Source organism: Notolepis coatsorum (genome assembly GCF_963971535.1).
Source record: "Notolepis coatsorum genome assembly, chromosome: 7".
In the NCBI taxonomy this organism is placed as follows: Eukaryota; Metazoa; Chordata; class Actinopteri; order Aulopiformes; family Paralepididae; genus Notolepis; species Notolepis coatsorum.
The window spans coordinates 113,175,776-113,197,058 of NC_140171.1; the positions used below are offsets into that span (position 1 = coordinate 113,175,776).

Sequence of the window (21,283 nt, forward strand, 5' to 3'; positions counted from 1 at the left end):
GGAGGAGACACTGTACAAACAAACACAATTGTACATTGAACTATTGACAAAACCATACTAGGTAAATGACTGTACATTGGAGGGGGTTGGGTTAGGATATTTACAGGGGCCAGTGTTGAATTGCAGTCTCCCGTAGGTGTCCCTTGAGAGAGGTTTTGAAAGTGGGTAGTGATCCACATTCCTTTACAGCTTTGGGTAGGGCGTTCCACATTGATGTGGCATAATTGCGAAACGTGTTTAGTCCCTTATTTGAGCCGAATCTGGGTTTAACATGATTTGTGGAGCTCCCTCTGGTGTTGTGATCGTGGTATTCACTGACCTTTGGGAAGTATTTTGACATGTACATGGGTACCTTGGTCGTGTAGTGTATCTTGTAGACCAGGCCCATTGCAAGTTGTTGTACTCTGTCGTCTACTCTAAGCCATCCTAGGTTGTCAAAGTGGGCAGGGGTGAGGTGGGTTCTAGGAGTAAGGTCAAGCAGTAGTCTGACCAGTTTGTTTTGAGATGTTTGTAATTTTGTTTTTAGCGCCTTTGAGGTGCTTTGGTACCATGAGGTGCAAGCATAGTCGTAGTACCCCTGAATGAGTGCTCCTGCCAGAGTCTTCAGGGTGTTCTTGTTTACCAGAGAGGAGATCCGGTACAAGAATCGAGTTCGTTGGTTGACTTTTTTTATTACATTGGATGCCATTTTGTCACAGGAGAGATTAGCCTCTAGGATGGAACCCAGGTAGGTAATTTCATCTTTCCTTGTGACAATATTGTCACCCACTGTAACTGAGAAGCCGTCGGTCTTGCTGAGTTTGTTATTTGAACCGAAGAGAATGGACTCTGTTTTGCCCATGTGTAATGATAGTTTGTTATCAGCGAGCCATATGCAGATTCTGCCTAGTTCCGAGCTGAGGGTTTTTTCAACCTGTAACTTGTTCTTGTCAGAGACCAGCAGGGCTGAGTCGTCCGCAAACGGGAACAAGTTGCAGTCACAAGCTGACGACATGTCATTTGCATAAATTAGGAACAGTAGCGGTCCTAGTATGCTTCCTTGTGGAACACCACAGCTCACTGTGAGGTGGAGAGGGAAGAGGGGGGGAGAGAGAGAGATTTGGATATGAGGGAGATGTCAGAACAAGGGTTCGCTGGCTTGGCCCTGTCACTGCATATTTTAAAGGGGGAAACTGGTGTCCCCAAGGTTTGCTTTGCATGACTTAAACATGAGTCGTGTGCACTTCCCTCCGAATGAGTAGAGCAATTTGTGGCAGTCCTCCGCTATCGTACATTATCCTCCTTCCTTCCTGCCTGCAATGTTCTTTTATATATATATATATATATATATATATATATATATATATATATATATATATATATATATATATATATATATATATATATATAATGGGTTAATGGCTTACAAGAATATTTCAACTGTATTTGCTACTGTTACTTCGGTCTCTTATCTACCTCGACTCTTATCAACCCTATCGCCATTCTATTTGGGCTGGATTTATATGCACAGACATAAGTAGCTCTGGATAGGAGCAGCAACCATTTGTTCCAACTCCAAGTATGACTTAGCTTATCATTTGCTTCTAGATTAGATATCATTTGCTTCTAGATTAGATTAGATTCAGATCTATCGTCATTATACAGCACAAGTACAGTACAACTAAAAGAGGTTTGGCATCCAACCCGAGTGCAAATGTAACAGTAAAGTGCAATAATAATATACAATGTACAGGTGATTTAAACTGGGTATAAAATATATAAATTATTAATATGTACAGCTATATACTGCTAACCTAATGCAAATGAATGCATGAAAATACTGTTGTTAAAAAAAACCTTTTTCTTTTTCTTTTGTAGACACCATTGTGTGAAAAGGAGCCTGGGGGTCTTCAGGGTGGCCTGTGTCTTCAGCAACCGTGACATCCTGACTGTGGACCGTCATCCTTCCTGCTGGGAACTAATAGGGCTTTCTCAGTGTATCTCTCTCTGTCTCTGGCTGTGTTCCATCACAAAACCTTGTTCCCTTGGTTATAGGCCTTGGTCACTCACCTTGTGGATCTGATAGGACTGGGCTAGGTGTGAATAGCAAGGTAGTAGTGATGAGGATCTCTAGTTGCCATGCTATGCCCTATTCACGTCAGATCTGGGAAGGGGAGTGAAAAAGGAAGCAGGGAAAGGAACAAGGATGCTGTGGAATGGAACACACTGCTTTCTTCAGCAGCACACTGATCCTGAACAGCCTTCTCTCTCTCTCTCTCTCTCTCTCTCTCTCTCTCTCTCTCTATCTCTCTATCTCTCTCTCTCTCTCTCTCTTCTCTCTCTCTCCTCTCTTATCTCCTCACCCCACTCCCAGTCCCTCAAAGGTCTTGACACTAACTCTGATACATTACTCGGCTCTTAATTAAGTCTCTGCCCACTAGTGTCTACACTATGATAGCAGAAGAACAGAGGATAAGTCGCAGCATTGCAGTATGTAGGTATAGTGTGTCACACCTATTGATTAGCATCGCTGAACGTGCAAAGTGGAATCTCCATCTCTCTAATTTGGTGCTTCTTCTAAACACAGGCTTGCCAAATAAAGAGCCTGCGGTAGCAGCATTTGATCCTTCTCAATTTGATTCCAATTATATTGCTCTGCAAGGCCCACTGAGAATAGATACTCGTTTAGAAAAGGCTTAGCTTGTGTTTTATGTTTCATATCTTTAGCATTGAACAGTAGAGGTGTGTGTGGCGAGGAGGAGTTGATTGAGCTCAGACATCCTTTCACATCCTTCATTGCAACTACAGTAGAGAGGGGGGGGGGCAGTGGCACTATGATGCGCTGGGGCAGACAAACGGAAACACATTCAGTATTTATTCACGTTTCGATGATTATATTATGCTGTCCCACTGTCATTCAGTGGATCTCGATGTAAACGTTTGTTGTCATTTTATAAAGGACGAGGATGAAAACTAAACCGTGGTGTTATCATTATTATTGTGAATTGTATTACATTTAATACATTTGTAATTTGTTACATTTGACAAAGTCTCGGGTTATCTGTTAATGTGTGTGTGGTGGAAAAGCAGGAGTGTGTTTGCTCCTATTTCCATTTTCAGCAAAGCACCTGGGCCATTACAGGTATACGGATGTGTCTTCACTCTTCAGCTACCTAGCCTTTTTTAGTTCAGCAAGCTATTTCTGGCCAACCATACATTCTCTCTCCCTCTCTCTCCTGTGGTGCTGAGCGAGGTTTCTCCATGCCGTCGTTGAGCGGAGCGTGCAGGAGGAGGGAAACGGAGCCCAGGCTCGGGAGATATTCCAGAGCGGGACGACATGACCCAAATACATCTGCTAGCTAGCCGCGCGCTGCCTGGTGCTCTAAAACAGAACAAGCGCTGCACTCCTCTCCGCAACTCTACCCACCCTGTGGTCCCAGACAGGCCGTCCACCTGGAGTATTAATCAGAGCAGAGAATGTGGTGGGCTCTTTAGATTATTGATGTATCTGCGAGGCTCCCGGAGAAGAAGCGGTTGATATCTGCTTGTACTAGGGATGAAGGGGGGAGGGGGGCTTTCAATTTAGTCTGTGGATGTGTGTTGAGGGATTTGTATGGTGCAACAGGGCTCTATATACTGTAGGTTAGAGAGAGGGGTGTGTGTGAATGGTAAATGGTGCATTTATATAGCGGCTTTTATTCAAAGTGCTTTACAATTTGTTCCTCACATTTGATCCATTCACTCACACATTCACACACCGATGGCGGAGGCGACCATGCAAGGTGCCGACCTGCTCATCGGGAGCAATTAGGTCTTACTCAAGGACACTTCGACACGCTGCCCGGGAGGAGCGGGAATTGAACCGGGAACCTCCGGTTTACCAGACGACTGCTCTACCTCCTGAGCTACTGTCTCCCCTGTGAGAGAGAGATCGTTCCCCTAATCTGTCAGTATATTATTCAGGGCATCCCGATGCAGCCGGGAGAGGCTGTAGTGGGTGCGGTGTCATACGGACATGGGAAAGTGGGTTAAATTCCAGGCATTCTGTTACATCTGTGGCCATGCTGTCTCTCTACAACTTTTATCTTCCATCTTGTGTGTGTGTGTGCTTGCTTTAGTCCCTTGCCAAGCCTACTGGCTATGGAAAAACAATTTAACTGGATTTAATTTGTTGGCCCCCCTTCTTCCTCTGCCCCCCCCCCCCCCCCCCTTCCCTTCGCCTTCTCTTCTCTTTTGTGTGCCTCTGAGGGGTTGGGAATTCATCTTGTTTAGTAACTCCATGCCCAGTCCAAGCTTCCTCTGCAAGGGAGCCAGGCCCTGGAGGTTAGACCAGGTTTCATGGCAACCCCGGGCCTGCAATAATCACGCCTGAATTGTCCTGTGTGTTTGCTTGCTGAGTGACTCACGCTCAGGTGTTGGTATTGTTCCAAATAAAATGTCAGGTTATAGAAAAAATACTGTATGGGATTACTTTTTATTAAAACATTTTATAAATGTAATCTTTATCACTTCTCTCCTTTATTCTTCTGTTTAACTTTTAATCTCAATTCCCTCCTCTTTCTAGGTTAGTATTATCTCTGGCCCATATGTTTAAAGGGTTAAAAAGGCAGAAAGAAACTAGTTGCCTAGAGCCCTGGCCACTTTTTCCATTCTTGCTGGAAACTTTCCAGTGCTGTGTTTATGTGAAAACCTCAAGCCTGACAATCAAGAAACCCGCTTGTCCAGGATAAAGTATTACTTGTTATCAATATGATTAAACTGTAGTCTACACAAAACATTAGCCGCTGTAGATATGATGCAGTATAATTCATGGTCGTCGTCCCCCCCCAAAATAAAGTAGGCCACCTTTGAGTAATATCAGTTGGCAATCAGGAAGGATGGTGAAATCTGGTTTACATTTTGTGGTCAAACAACACCCAAACCTATGAAGGCGTCACAAGGAAGACTGACTAACCCTGACATATGTTGGGGTCTAAAAATCTACTCTTCCAACTAGTTTAAAGCCTGTAGGCTTCAATAACGCTCATGTTTTAAATGACCGCCTAAAACTAACCAGCGCCATAGCCAATAACACACTGAGATGGCACGTTTTACATTTGCAATCTCATAATATTTAGATGACTGATTATTAGCTGGCAATATCTAGGCTGCTGTAGCTTACACACCCCATCACCAAAAAGCCTCCCAGAAGAAGAAGTAGGCTCACTTCAACATCAAACAGCTTGCAATTTTGATCTCTCTCTCCCTCTCTCCACCTCACTGTCTCTCTCCACCTCACTCTCTCTCCACCTCACTCTGTCTCTCTCCACCTCACTCTGTCTCTCTCTCTCCACCTCTGTCTCTCACTCCACCTCTGTCTCTCTCGCCACCTCACTCTGTCTCTCTCTCCACCTCACTCTCTCTCCACCTCACTCTCCACCTCACTCTGTCTCTCTCTCCACCTCACTCTGTCTCTCTCCACCTCACTCTGTCTGTGTCTCTCGCTCACTCTCTCCCTCTCTCCACCTCACTCTGTCTGTGTCTCTCTCTCCACCTCACACTCCCTCTCTCCACCTCACTCTGTCTCTCTCCCTCTCTCTCCCTCTCTCCACCTCTCTCTCCCTCTCTCCACCTCACTCTGTCTGTGTCTCTCTCTAGTCTCCACCTCACGCTCCCTCTCTCCACCTCACTCTCTCTCTCCCTCTCCCCACCTCACTGTCTGTGCAACAGCTACACTCACATTAGTGGGCAGCACACTGGAGCTGACACCGGACTGACGCGTCCATGGAGTGCTCCGCCAGCCGCCCTCGCTCTATCCTCGCATTGCATACAATTAATTTTTAACATGACATAAGAAGCCAAGCCTGACAATTATAGCGAAAACAAACTGCTCGGCGAAGACCTCCCCAGTCGCGACATTCGAGCGGCACCGAGTTGTAACTTTTACCACACAGACCATAATAACCCGTTCGTCCCCCCCACTTTGAGCCGTTTCCCCCGGAGAGGAGCGGCTGTTGGTTCTGACCCGGGCTGCATGGAGGTGGTAGCGGCAGAGAGGATGTCTCCCGCCGATATCCGACTGCGGAATCGGCCGTCGCAAGTGATGCTGAGCCAGAAGAAGATCAAAGCGAGACGGAAAAAGCGAAAGGAGTTGGTTTTTATCCAGATATGTTTGTTCGGAGGCTTACTTCTGTTCGTGAAGGGGTTTTCCTACCTATCGGAAAATGCAGGTGAGGATTCAGCCATATATACCGTACCGCCTAACGGGGGGTGGAATGCCATGGGAGGGTAACGGGGCATACCGTTGTTTTATTACCATGTTTATAGCCCGCTATGGTTTCTGTGCCTTGTCAAATTCAACTGGTCCTGTATGTTCCGGTCAGATCATCCCTGCACAAGTGCTGTGCTTTTGACTTATAGGCTACTTGAAGATGTGTCAAAAGTTTATCAAGTTAAGTGGTTGAGTTCAATCATTCAAGATAATATCCAATACATTCTGAAATAAGTCCAATGGTGGCTCATAATAAAATTTAAATAAAAAGAGTCATTCACTATGCATCAAGGCATCCATAATAATTGCTGCAGATTATGTGTATGTCATGTATTGTAGACCACAATGGGAATCATCAGAGCTTAAAATGTTAGAACCTATTCTTGGCACAGCAGGGATGCAGAAGTTCTGTGAGCTCAGGTGTTTCAGCTGCAGAGCCATGAAATCAGGGCAGCGTGCCCTGGGGTATAGCTACACTTCTCCAGGTTACTGCAATGCTGTCAACCAGCCTACACCGCTCAGAGCACTCAACAGTATAGAGCACCACTAGCTCCACTCAACCACACCAACACAGTGCTCTAGTTTACTATAGCTTTCTCTTTCTTAAACCATCACTAGAATGCTGCTTGCAATCGAGTCAGCTACAGTGGGATGTCATACTTATCACATTTCATGGACAGAAGGCCCGCATTAATATTCATACACTTGTGATTTGTGTATCATCAGTGGGATTCTACCCCCCCCCCCCTCCCCTCCCCTCTCTCTCTCTCATTTCTTCCCCCGCTGCCCTCCTGGCAACAAGGAAATGCAACAGGGCTGCACTCTGGCGTGTTGCTCCGAACACGGAATGACACCGGCCCAGCTAATGCATTTCCCTCGTTCCCATTGTGTGCTTTGGTAACTCTTTCATCAACGTGGCCGTAATATCAATTAAAGTTGATTATTTATGATGCGCCTAACGAAGTTCTGCTAAATTGAGCTTGATGTTGTGGGAGCTGGCTTGGCGAAGCACTCAACGCCTCCTCACAGTGGCACATTAATCATTCCCCCTACTACTTGTTCTTTCTCTGTGTGTGTGAGAGAGAGAGAGAGAGAGGAAAAAGAACAGCGTTGGCACGCAATGCCTGCTGCTACTGTGTGTGGCTCACCGAGGGTGAGGCAAGGTGATAAGTTCACCCGTGCCCCGAGGACTATTAAATACCTGTACTTTTTAATTCTATCTGAAGCCCCTTCTTAGGCCAGACTTGTGCTTTGGCCTGGTGGAAATGGGTAACATGCTCCTCTTGCTGAGTTCTCTGGAGTGTGGAATTAATTCCTTGGAGTTGTGGTGCGTTCTTAAAGAGAAGACTCTAACAGGAGCACTCATACAAGGGTACTACGACTTGCTTGCACCTCACTCATGGTACCAAAGCACCTCTAAGGCACTAAAAACAAGATTACAAACATCACAAAACAAACATGTCAGACTACAGCTTGACCTACTCCTAAAAGCCACCTCACCCCCTGCCCACTTTGACAACCTAGGACTTGCAATGGGCCTGGTCTACAAGATACACTACACCACTAAGGTACCCATGTACACGTCGAAATACTTTCCAAAGGTCAGTGAATACCAAGACCACAACACCAGAGGAAGCTCAACAAATCATGTTCAACCCAGATTCGGCTCAAACAAGGGACTAAACACATTTAGCAAGTATGCCACAACAATGTGTAATGCCCTACCCACAGCCATAAAATAATGTGAATCCCTACCCACCTTCAAAACCGCTCTAAAAGAGCACCTACGGGAGGCTGCAATTCGAAACTGGCCCCGGTAAATGTCCAAACTCTGCACCGTTTCCAAGAAAGCTCATAGGTTGATATAAACGAGACCTCTTTGAGGTTGGCTGGTACCCCGTGTGATTGTCCAGAGAATGTGTTATTGGACGTCATGGCAGAAAGCTTGTGTGTAGAATTGAAAAAAAGCTCAGAGTGAGTGAGAGAGAGGTCCTTCCTGATTCAACCTAGTGCTCAGAGAGAGAGAGAGAGAGAGAGAGAGAGAGGTCCTTCCTGATTAAACCTAGTGCTCAGAGTGAGAGAGAGGTCCTTCCTGATTCAACCTAGTGCTCAGAGTGAGAGAGAGAGAGAGGTCCTTCATGATTCAACCCAGCGCTCAGAGTGAGAGAGAGAGAGAGGTCCTCCCTGATTCAACCTAGTGCTCAGAGTGTGAGAGAGAGGTCCTCCCTGATGCAACCTAGTGCTCAGAGTGAGAGAGAGAGAGGTCCTTCATGATTCAACCTAGCGCTCAGAGTGAGAGAGAGGTCCTTCCTGATTCAACCCAGCGCTCAGAGTGAGAGAGAGGTCCTTCCTGATTCAACCCAGCGCTCAGAGTGAGAGAGAGAGGTCCTTCCTGATTCAACCTAGTGCTCAGAGTGAGAGAGAGAGAGGTCCTTCCTGATTCAACCTAGTGCTCAGAGTGAGAGAGAGAGAGAGGTCCTCCCTGACCCTGATTCAACCTAGCGCTCAGAGTGAGAGAGAGGTCCCTCCCTGATTCAACCTACAGTAGTGCTCAGAGAGAGAGAGAGAGAGAGAGGTCCTTCATGATTCAACCTAGTGCTCAGAGTGAGAGATAGGTCCTTCATGATTCAACCCAGCGCTCAGAGTGAGAGAGAGGTCCTCCCTGATTCAACCTAATGCTCAGACCTTCACATTGAGACAAGCTCCTTCAAAGAGGCTGACATGAGAATAATCCTGTTGCATTCAAGTCTACATGGAGATCAAAGCCCCTTATGTCCCCCTTGTCCTCTGCCCTCGTCCTCTGCCCTTGTCCCCTAGGTTACGACATCTCCAGCCACAGCACCGTGGACCAGGAGAGATGGGGAGGGAGGAGGCTACTGCAGACGGAGATGGACAACGGCAGCCTGGAGGAGGTGGAGCGGAGGCTGCTGCACATGGGGATGGACAACACCAGTCTGGACCTGGAGGAGGAGAGCGAGGGGTCCAGAAACTGCACCCGTCCAGGTGAGAACAGCAGAGGGGGAAGAACCCCCAGAGAAAGAGAACCCCCTCCCTCCCTCCCTAGAGAAAAGGACAGAAGGAAGGAAACAAATGATTATCCCACATCTTTCTTTCTTTCTTTCTTTCTTTCTTTCTTTCTTTCTTTCTTTCTTTCTTCTTTCTTTCTTTCTTTCTTTCTTTCTGTCTGTCTGTCTGTCTGTCTGTCTGTCTGTCTGTCTGTCTGTCTGTCTGTCTGTCTGTCTGTCTGTCTGTCTGTCTGTCTGTCTGTCTGTCTGTCTGTCTGTCTGTCTGTCTGTCTGTCTGTCTGTCTGTCTGTCTGTCTGTCTGTCTGTCTGTCTGTCTGTCTGTCTGTCTGTCTGTCTGTCTGTCTGTCTGTCTGTCTGTCTGTCTTTCTTTCTTTCTTTCTTTCTTTCTTTCTTTCTTTCTTTCTTTCTTTCTTTCTTTCTTTCTTTCTACCCACCCCCTCCTGTTGTTCCCTGCCCAACGTGGGGTAACCCAGATTTCGAGGTCAAATGGAGCATGCGTTAAAGCAGGCAGAGACATTCTGGCTGCCTCAGCACATTTCACATTTGGTCTCCATCACATTTTTCGGGATCCTGCGGGTTCCTTTCTCTCTCTCTCTCTCTCCCTCTCTCCCTCTCTCTCTCTCTCTCTGCTCTCATTTCCTCCTCCACGGTAGCCACATAGTCTGAGAAACCTCCGTCACCATAGTGAACTTTTATCTCACCATCACAACGAGCGACTTCAGTTGTTCGAGGCGCTCAAGGATGGCGAAGGTTGAGGACAAGGCCGGTGACGGCGCCCTGTATCCGCGGGGCTCGGCGGGGCTATTTGCGGGGGCGATGTGTGTAAACTAAAGTTTAACGTCACTCCGGAGAGCGGATGAAGCGACTCAAGAAAAAAAACGGAAACGGGTCACATTGAGGTGATGACTTTGAAATCCTTTTCACTACGATACGAAGCCACACACGCTCTGTAACACGGCCCGCTTCGTTCTTATTCATGCGTAGACTCCCTGGACCCCTGGCCGGCTTCTCTCGGATCATCTGCTGCACCGTTTCTATTTTTAGAAGCATATGGAAACATTTTACGCTCAATCCTGTTATAATTGATGTGGGATGTGTGTGTGTGTGGGGGGGGGTCTGCTGCAGATCACGTCGCTTTGTCTTTATACCATGAGAAGGAGATGATTGGCCTCTAGGTAGGTGGGGCCGTCCTCCTGTGATCCCATTAAGCAAAATGGCCGTCATCAATCTCCCTGTGCACCCTCCCAAGGTCGTCGCTGTCATCTATAAAGGGAAGCGGGGTCAAAGTTCAACTTATTCTCCTCCTGCCTATTATAGCCGCTCCTTCATGTGCCCCATACTAAATTTAAAGCAGGTCCCCTCAGTGGCTCTGGCCCCGGAGGCCTCTGGAGGATAGCAAGGTTTTTGCTAAATAACCTCTATTTTAAGGACAGAAAAGCCAGCCTCAGCCTGTCCCAGTAAATTCTTTTGCTCTTCTTCTTCTTTGCTCTTGGTAAAAGACACACACACACACACACACACACACACACACACACACACACACACAGACACACAGACAGACACACAGACACACGCTCGCGCACAGCTGTCCTTAATGGGGGGAAGATAGTGAGTCATGCCTGGTCTGACCTTTTGAGAGGAGGGACAGAAGCTGTGTTTTAACAAGGTGGTCTGTGTGTATGAGAGAGAGAGAGAGAGGGAGAGAGAGAGAGAGATGTGTATCTGTGCACAGGTGATAGAGAGTGAGATGGGGGGGGGGGGGGTGCTTGTGTGTGTGTGTGTGTGTGTGAGAGAGAGAGAGAGAGAGAGAGAGAGAGAGAGAGAGAGAGAGAGAGAGAGAGAGAGAAATGGAGTGGGTGACTGTGCTTAGTATGTTCAATTGTGTAGGCGCACACAGACCTGTGTTCATTCGTACACCATGCCAGCCAGCCTCCAACACCAGCCATTAAAAGGCTTTCCGATAAGGAACCTTCCCCATGTGAGCTCTGTGCTCTGGGGGTGATGTAAGTGCAGCATGTTCCCACTGATTGTTCTCTCGAACACAGGAAGAGGGATGGAAGAAAGATACAGAGCAAGAGAGAGGCAGAGAAGGAGGAAGAGAGGAATAGAAGGAGTGTGTGAGAGAGAGCGAGAGAGCCCTCATTTAGCTAATTTCCAACAAAAGACAAGTCATCATACCCGTCCTCACGTCTCTCTCCTGATTTTAATCGCAGGAACCCCGCTGGTCGTGTTGATTTCAGAAGCGTGTTTATTTTATTTTAATTTTCTTCTCCCCCTTCTGTCTGTCTGTCTGTCATGTTGTATGTAGGGAAAAGGGTGAGTGGTGGTGACAGGGGGAGGGGCTAGTGTGCTAACTCTGTGTCACTTCCTGTCTTCCTGCCTGTGGTTCGGATATGGTTGATACGAGTGTCAAAGGTGTTTGTTTGCCCCACGCGATGTAGAAGACGAAGAGATGGCAGTGTGTGTGTGTTGGTTCCCTCTCAAGATGAGATCTCTTGACCCTGCCAGGGAACACCAGGGCGCGTGTAGCTTTATGCCAAGCAAGCAGTGCAAAAATTTACCGTAGTGGCATGCAGTAATGCGCCTTTCATTTTCGCGGAAATAGGCTGTCTATTGCCATTCTCTTTGACAAACTCTAACCTTAACCAGCTCCTTAACAGCGCCTAAACTTAACCGTTCTAACCTTAACCAACTCCGAAACAATGCCTAACCTTAACCTTAACCATAGAAATTATATTGCCATTCTCTTTGACAAACTCTAACCTTAACCAGCTCCTTAACAGCGCCTAAACTTAACCGTTCTAACCTTAACCAACTCCGAAACAATGCCTAACCTTAATCGGCGAAAGAATACACGTTAAAAAAAAATCACGTTAAAAAATATTTTCGATGGGATTCGAACTCGCCAGCAAACAAGCCATAGGATCCACAGCCATGTGTCCTTGCCATTTGAGCTATTTGTTGGATACTGAATAAGGGGCGGTGACTTATATATATTGAGCTCCGCTCGTGTCGCATGCGCGGGCACCTCGCGCGAGCACGCCGGCGCACGCACGCACGCACGCACCTGAGCGAGCACGCCGCCGCCGGTGCACGCACGGTAGCATTTGTCTGAAAAGAAGGGCGCTTTACCGCACTAGCGTGCGGTGACGAATGCGGAAGCATTTTTGCACTGCTTGCTTGGCATTAACGTACAGGCCACCAGGGCTGTTCATCATCGTTATGGCTTTGTGTTGTCCAGCTCCGCTGCCCAAGGCCATGTTGTGGGCTGTCGGCCGTGCCTCCTCCCACGTCCACAAGCAGTAAAGAACTCCTCTTACTAATGCAGATGAAAACGCAACCATGAGCAACAGTGGGGAGGACTTTGTAGCACATGGGATACACACACGTGCATGCGCACATTCTCAAACACACGTTCTCTCTTTCTCTCCCCTTCTATCTCACACACACACACACACACACACACCACACACCACACACCACACACCACACACCACACACCACACACACACACACACACACACACACACACACACACACACACACACACACACACACACACACACACACACACGATGAGGCAAGATGGCCTAGAGGTAAAGAGGCCAGCCAGTAACCGAAAGGTCGCTTGTTCGATCCATGGCCCCCGGCAGGAGCGTGTATTCCAGCTGGGAGCTGGTGACTGAAGGGTGGCTGGTATTACATCTACAGTGCCCACCATCCTGCCTAAGTGCCCTTGAGCAAGGCACTGAACCCCAAAAACTGCTCCGGGGGGCGCTGCACTGCAGGCGACCCTGCGCTCTGACCTCTGATGAAATGCATATGTGCGGGGGACTGTGTGTATGTATGTAACTAGGGAGGGATATGCGAAAAGACAAATTTAAATTGCCTTGTGCACATTGACAATAAAATAATCTTCTTCACACACAATCACACACAGGGACGTGCACAGGACTTTAGAGGGGCAGGTGCTCAAAGGGAAAAGGGCACTATACCTGTGTGTCGTTTAACCGAGCGCGCGTAGTGCACAAGCCCGATTTTTAAGGGCCCTTTTCGGGCGGGGGGCCCCCTTTTTATGCTTTTTGGGGGGTTTTGGTGATCAAATATTGAATATTGAACTATAATAATCAGTGCAGGAGCTCACTTATCCTTGAAAGACACTTTTATCACTGACTTAAAAGGCCCATACATCTCCATAAATGTTCAGGGGGGAGGGAATAAGTGCTTACCCTACAGACCCCAAGAAGTGCTGTATATTCTGTATTGTTTAATATAAATGCCTTTTTTATTCCAATCCCGATTTGTATTTGAGATTCCCAAATCCCATCGGACTTGACTTCTTCGTGTCCCTCAATGAGTATAATACCAGCATTCAACTGTATGCGTCACAGCGGTTTCTATCATCATCATCACCACCCACGCTATGCATAAAATATATAGGTCCGCGGAGAGGCACGCTGAGGAGGCCGTGCAAACTGCAATGGAATACGGGGCATCTCTCTCTCTTTACCTAATATTTTGATTCTATCCTGAAATTTTTCAGTTGGAAGGGCAGTCTATATGCGTAAATTATTATTATTATTATTATTATTATTATTATTATTATTATTATTATTATTATTATTATTATTATTATTATTATTATTATTATTATTATTATTATTATTATTATTATTATTTTTTTTTTTTTTTTTCAAAAAGGGCACTTTTTTATGAGGCTCAAAAAGGCAGGTGCTCAAGCACCCCTTGGGCTCTATGTGTGCACGTGCCTGATCACACACTAACCTCTCTCTCTCTCTCTCTCTCTCTCTCTCTCTCTCTCTGTTATGGTTTGACACCGACCCCAAACGCAACGACACAAGAGAGTAGGATTCAGAGTTGCCAAAAACAAGGGCTTGTTTATTAAGACTAAAAAAACAGCACAGACTTGGAAGAGTTCAAACAAAGAATGGAATACAAGCAAGGATGAATGTTGCTGCTCTGCAGCTTCTCCCGGGATGGTAGTCAGGGGAAGCAGACGCTGACGTCAGAGCCGCTCTGCAGACCTCTCTCGGCAGAATCTCCGAGGTGGTTGCGGGACCGAGAGAGAGAGAGAGAGCGAGTTAACTCAGAGTGCAGGTGGAACAGAGCAGGTGAACAGGAGAGGTGACTTGTACCCGAAAACAGAGTTATCCAAGTGACTAAATCTTCGGTGTAAATACACACTGTGAGTAACGTTCCAAACACAATCCCAAGTGATAGATATCTTCGGTGCAAAATAAACACTGTGAGCGAAGTCCCAAAATACAATTCCAATGTGATAATATCTTCGGTGTGTAAACACACAGTGGGAGATGTTAGGCCAAAATATTATCCCAATGAAACAATCCAAAAAAGGCTAAACGCTGGGTGAGTGACTGTCTGATAAAAAGCTGGAAATCTTCAGTGTTATATAAACACACGAAAAACGGAATTGGATCAAAGACAGTCATAAAAAACTCACCCAGGCGTTGTGCGTAAAGAGCGTTGGAACAGAACGGAGCGAGCGCGTCGCCACGGGGAAGGGGTGTCCAAGAGGAATGCTTCTTGAATATCCTGGAGGCAAAGCACAGGGAAACAACAGCAGCCAGCAGGAACGGCGAATGCAACTGAAATATCAAAACGATCCAACAACACTTGAATGGGGAAACGGGGTATAAATAATACGGGAATGCTTAATTGACAAGCAGTGACAGCTGAGGGATGTGATTGATAAGCGTGTGGACGGGGGAGAACCAATCAACGACGTCTCTGGGAAGAAGCGTGTGAATAGGGGAAAGAAATGATTAACAGAAAACAATTGGAAACAGAGCGAGTAGGCTTAAAGGAACAGAGCGAGTGGGAGAGCAGCGGACCAATCATCACAGTACTTCAAGAAGCCCGTGGTGGGGAAAGAACCAAACCTTACACTCTCTCTCTCTCTCTCTCTCTCTCTCTCTCTCTCTCTCTCTCTCTCTCTCTCTCTCTCTCTCTCTCTCTGCCGGACTATCTTGCTCACATTAGGGCTGCACGATTAATCGATTTTAAATCGAAATCGCGATTTGGAATGATGCAATTATCAAATCGCAAAAAAAATAAATAGCTATTTTTTTTCTTTTTTTTTTTCTTTTTTCTTTATTTATTTAACCAGGAAGCCCCATTGAGATACAAGATCGGTTTGGGAGAGGGAGGTAAGGGGTTTTAGATTGTGTGTTGTGAAGTTTAGACTTCAGAGAGGGAGAGTAAAGTACAGAAAAAACGGTACCGTTGGGTACCGGTATCGATTCCTAGTAGTCTGGTCAGTTTGGGGCAAATATGGGGTCAAGGCTGCAAATCATGATTAACATTTGAGCCAATGTTTTTCTGTTAATTTAGGGTCCAATAAAGAAAAAAAAGCAAGGAGCCCAAAAAATTTGGTAGGAGAAGTCTCTGAAACGGCCACGCCCACTTTTTAGACCTGACATTTTGTATCTCGGCTCCTGGAGGTCGCAGATAGTTGATTTTGGGCTCAAAAGTTGCGGAAACAGCACATTTATATTAGTGTTATGAACAAACATATGCCATATGCCTTAACTTTTTGAGATATTCATGAAAAACCTTTTTTTATCTCTGAATTGATCAGCGCCCAAGCCACTTCAGCCAAATCTGCTCATGAAGGCCATGCAGTTAGTTTGGGCCAAAGTTCAAAATCTACTCATGGGGCATACTAGTGTTTAGGTTGAGGCTTTGTTATAAGATGAGGACCCCAACAACCACCCAAGAAACAAAGCAAACCACTTGAAGTCCAAAAAAACTTAATTTTTTGTATCCACTTTTTCTCCTCTTTTTCTATTTTCCATCCCAATTCCACTGTGCCAATTCTTCACTCCCCTGTCTTGAACGTTGCTCGCATATGCCCCCCACTGGCCGGTTGTAGGGAGGATAGAAGCCTTGCATCACGTGTCCCCTCCGATACACGAGGAGGCAGCCTGTCACATCTTTTCACCTGCCAGTGCGGACTCTCATTGGCGAGGTGTAACGTGTGGGAGGCTCACACTACCCTTGCCATTTCCTGTCTCTGCTGTGCAGGCATCCCCAACCGACCTGTAGGAGTCGCTGTCCACAATGTCCAGATTACCACCCATCGACTTCCACCCGCTATCTCTGCCAATTGAGTTAGTATGACGGCTGGCCCAAGCCGGAGGCAACGCCGACAGCCGGAGTCGAACCCGGTGTCTCTTGCGTTGGTGATGAGCGCAATGTCCGCTGCACCACCCAGCCGCCCCCAAATTTCTTTTATTTGAACACATCACACATCCCATCACACAGGATTCAAACACTTGCTGAGGCACTTGCAATAAATGAGACATTTCATCCCCCTGCCAGCACAAGAACATGAGGTGCATTTATTAGATCTGCAGCTACACACCCCTGTTACCTGAGACAATGTGTCTCCTGCGGAAACTGTGCTCCACTTGACGAAGAGTTTCTCCCCATCGGTAGTCCATCCCCATTCAACAACCGGTGGACAAGGGAGTTGTAGAAGGCTGTTCCCCCACAGCCATCCTGCCTAGACTGTATCTCTCAACAGATGCTGTAGAAGTGCATCCTGTCTTGGGGGCAGGTCTCACAGCTCATCTTTAACTGACTGCTTGAACAGCTGGAATCTGAGTCCATCTATACTTGCACAGTCGTACAGTCCAGCCTTGTTGTACCAGCTCATTACCCAGGGTTCAATAACTTACATGCTGTTCCTAACAGTCTCAATACTAAGGCAGCAACTTAGTCCTCTCAATGCAGCAGTGAGCTCTGTCAACTTACTGTGGTTCATCCAGGCTTTGAATTGAGCATTTTTTGAGTGGCCAAAGAAGGCGCTCACAGAATTACAGCCACTGAAATAATGGAACACAGGCATGGCATCAGCCACATCTCCACCAAGCTTCTTGTGTGCTTCTGTGATTGAGTAGAACTGGCATTTGTCCGGAACAGCAAAGTCGACGAAGTTGCTTAGATTCCGGCACGGTGTCATTCTCGCTGAAGGCCATCTGTGAACTACCTGCTGACCCCGATTATTCCTAGTCACAGTCTTAATGTTCATAGTCTAGTAGAGGTCAGCCACAATGTCAATACGATTTGCTCCCTTCTCATGACCAATCTTGGCAACACTGTTCAACACCTTGAAGACAAAGTCCCAGAATGTCATGCCTTTGGTGAGAGACTTCGCCAGGATTCGTAGTTGCACAGATAGATCTATCACAAGTCCCTCTGAGGCTGTAGATTGAAATTGTGATGTCCTTCAGGATTTGAGACTTTTGGCTGTGATAAATGTCTCCATCCTTTCTTGACAGGGCTTCTGGTAAACCTGTGATTGAAATGAATAGTTTTACCAAAACTAAATTAGCACTGTCAAATCAATTCACTTATAAAATTAATAATTGAACGTCACTGTATCGAGAATCTGGTAAGACGAAAGTTGCCTGCGTCTAAAACATTGAATAACTTTGAAATTATATCAACTAGATTTACCTGTGAATTCACCACCAAAGAGCCTCCTTGTCTCTTCTTCTCTTGATCTGCAGGCCTCCTTCAGCTCTGCAAAGGTTCCTTTAGGTGGCTTGATTGCAGGGCTAGCAAGCTGGACTTTTGCACCTGAACTTGGGAGTTTCAGGGCATTTCGGGAGATTTTCGCACTAACATCCTTCTGAGCATATACAAATCGCTCCTACACAAACTGGTCATGCTGTGTTTTGCCAACTGTAAAAACAAGGCTGGCATCTTTAGTTACCACATCTGGGAAGGGAATGGATGAGTTCAACCTCATGAACTGAGCTTGGTTGAAGGGGTTGGTAAGGATCCCCTGATACACCTTGAGAGTGTGGCTTGAAAATGTTTCCTTGAAGGAGTCCAGCATTTCTTTGTGTCTGTGTGCTAGATCTTGACCTTTGACCTCAGCTAGGTAGCACTGGATTTTGGGTAGGGCAAGTTCGAGTTTCCTGAAGAATTCCTGATCTTCCCGATTGATGATATCGACGTATCCAGTGTCAGACTTGATGACCTTTATATTATGCTCCTGCTTTTGATCACATGCAATCTTTGAAAATCGGTTACCTCTGGTGTTTACTGCGAAAGAGCCGGATAGAAATTCCTTGAACAACTCTGGGTGTCTCCATTTTAGCTCTTTGAGATCCTGAAGAAACACTGGCAAACATCTGGCAAAGTAAAGAGGAATGAGCTGCTCAAGTGCACTGATCATCATGATGAAGTTGGCCTCCCAAAAGGATCTGATGAAGATAAGAACCTTCTTGATTGCTTCAAGGACATTAGTCCAGTAGTGAAACATGGGGCTGTTTTCATTGGCCACCCAATTGCTCTAAATCAAACTGTTGTCCTCTAGATGTTTTGCCTGGAATGCCTCATCTCTCTTCTTGGCCAGGACCACAGCCAGGATTTGAATGCAGTATCTAGCCTTCTTTATGGAATTCACATCACATACAGCAGTTGTCAGACCAGTGATGTTCAGATTAGCTGAGGTTAAGATGGTATCCAGGCCAGTTCCTTTTATAAACTGGCCAACACAGACCAGAGAAACCTTCTCAAGGTGCAGCCCACCCATAAAAGCGAAGTATGAATGAGAGAACTCTTCTCCCATGGCCCACTGTATCATCTTCTTGATGGCATAAAGGGGCTGATTGGATCCACCCACTGCAACCTGGCCTGGGTTAAGATATCTTGTGTATGATACTGCTATTGTCATGACATGGAGCTGAAGCTGTTCGGTGTTGCTAGCATGGTCAATCACTGGTATGATGCAGTTGATTGTTTTGGGGACATCTGTTTTGTCACGCTCCTTTGAAGCGTGGTGTGAGGTCCAAGTTACAGGCTGTAATGCATCAGATCCAATGTTCTTCATAGCCGCCATCAAAAAGTCTTCCTCCTCTCCCTCCCATGGTCTTCTGAAACACAACTCCAAGCTCTGTGTCCAATTCCTCAACATTGACGGTCTGTACAGGGCGATGGGGCGATTCTTCACAAATATCTGAAAAAGTAAAGGTTTTAGAGTCTATGTTTGTTCATAACACTAATATAAATGTGGTGTTTCCGCAACTTTTTTGCCCAAAACCAACTCTCTGCGACCTTCAGGAGCCGAGATACAAAATTCCAGGTCTAAAAGGTGGGCATGGCCGTTTCAGGGACTTTTTTGGGCTCCTTGCATTTTTTTGTTTATCAGGCCCTAAATTAACAGAAAAACATTGGCTCAAATGTTAATAATGTTTTGCAGCCATTTTGCCTAAACTGACCAGACTACAGGTAAAAAGAAACATTTTCAGGCTCGGTGTCCTGAAAAGACCCACCGTGTAGGCCAGATGCAAGCCGCATTTTACAATAAACCTCCGTGGGGCTGTTTAAAAAAAAAATTATAATCGCAAATTTAATCGCAATCGCAATATCTGTCAGAAAAATCGCATTTAGATTATTTCCCCAAATCGTGCAGCCCTAGCTCACATACACTCACTCACAGTAGTACACACACCCCCACCCCCACGGTGAACTCCACAGAGTGTGGTTGTGTACACTACAGTAGCGCTGCCCGTGTGAGTGGATAGATAATGGGGTGGGGACCCCCTGTACACGTGGCTCCTGCCCCCAGCAGGGGTCTGTCCCAGGAGCCTCTCCTCCTCCTCCTCCTCTGTTATTAAAGATCCACTCCCCTCAGCACGGCTCCGACACCACATTTTAGGACAGAGGGGCGGTATGACTTAATCAGGGCTTCCCTCTGAAGAATGTACAGTATGTGTGTTTTTGTGTGTGGGCGTGTGTGTTTGTGCGTGCGCGTGTGTGTGTGAGAGACGCGTGAGAGAAAGAGTTTGTGTGTGTGTGTGTGTGAGAGAGAGAGAGAGAGAGAGAGAGGCCCTTAGGAGGGGAGCATTGTTAAGAATATGTTTGATTAATGGTGGGATGCTTCGTGTGTGTATATTATGTATATGTGTACCCCACTGTATGTGGGCGGATTCCTGGCACCTTGCCCCGCGCGGAGGAGGAGAGTTGGCGAGCGGAGATTACGGCTGGTCCGTCACTACGGCACGGCTGATGAATTAATCAAATCAGAATAAATGATCACTTCTCTAATACCTTGTCTATAGCCCTCCGCTAATCAAATGCAAACCTGACCCCCCCGGGCACCCCGGGAATGATTTCCTCTGAGAAATCAATTCCGCCGCCGTATTACAGAATTAATGGGCGAGGGGGCTGCCGCCCATCCCGACACGCACCGATAACAGTAATAACAGTTCCAGATGGTGGGCACAGGTCTTCCATAACCGCCGGGCGCGCGGATCGCCTAAGTCTTCTCGTTGTGTTATTGCCTGAGCTGCAGCCCTATCCTCGTGGGAATAAGACCAATCCATCATGGCAATTAGCTCAGCTACTGTAAGCCCCCCCCCCCCCTGTCTCCCATCATCCCCCACGTCTGTCTGTCTGTCTCTACTCATATTTGTTTTTTTGGTCTGTCTTTTTTTATTTCATTACATTTCCCCACATGTCTCTTCCCCCCCCCCCCCCCCCCCCCCCATATGGAGAAATGTGTCCAGAGCCCCTGTGCTGAATTATAGACAAGCGGAAGTGTCTCCTTGAATGATTCATCTCTCCAGTGTGTGTGACTGTGATGTTTGTCCATGTTGTTTCCTGAGTGTGCAGAGAGCATCTCCCTCCCTTGCGGGGTCTCCTGAGAGACCGAGGGTACATAGAGACACCTACACCACTCGCGTTCCTTTCTCGATAGGCAGTATACTTTACATACAGTACACTCCAGGGTAGTCTTGATTGTATGCCTGAAGGAGAGGAGTGGGAGGCATTCCGTGTGTGCCTTAGCGAGAGGCAGTGTTTCTATATGCATTAAGGCTACAGTGGCAAGGAAATTACCACCACCGCTGGGAGAAATACATTTATTAAAGACGCATCAGAATTCATCATCCCCCATCCCTTAAGACACAAGTAATGATAGACCCAGTCTCAAGAATTGTAGCTTATTGTTATATTAAAAGAAAAGTGTTTT

General features: G+C 46.6%; 2 protein-coding genes across 2 annotated transcripts in view; both read left to right on the forward strand.

The window, feature by feature from the left end:
* The window catches only part of dtd1 (D-aminoacyl-tRNA deacylase 1), a 40,876-nt gene extending 37,936 nt beyond the window's left edge, over window positions 1-2,940 (forward strand). The window contains exon 6 of the mRNA XM_084319278.1: window positions 1,858-2,940. The gene's annotated coding sequence lies outside the window, so the exon portion shown is untranslated. The remainder of the gene's footprint in view (window positions 1-1,857) is intronic.
* A 2,775-nt stretch (window positions 2,941-5,715) lies between these two features.
* LOC311231937 (sodium/potassium/calcium exchanger 3-like) overlaps window positions 5,716-21,283 on the forward strand; it is a gene marked incomplete at its 3' end in the record, with an annotated part of 159,891 nt that continues 144,323 nt past the window's right edge. Inside the window, exons 1-2 of the mRNA XM_084318576.1 lie at window positions 5,716-6,188; window positions 9,047-9,232. Of these exons, the coding sequence (XP_084174702.1) occupies window positions 5,993-6,188; window positions 9,047-9,232 (382 nt within the window). The 5' untranslated portion in view covers window positions 5,716-5,992. The remainder of the gene's footprint in view (window positions 6,189-9,046; window positions 9,233-21,283) is intronic.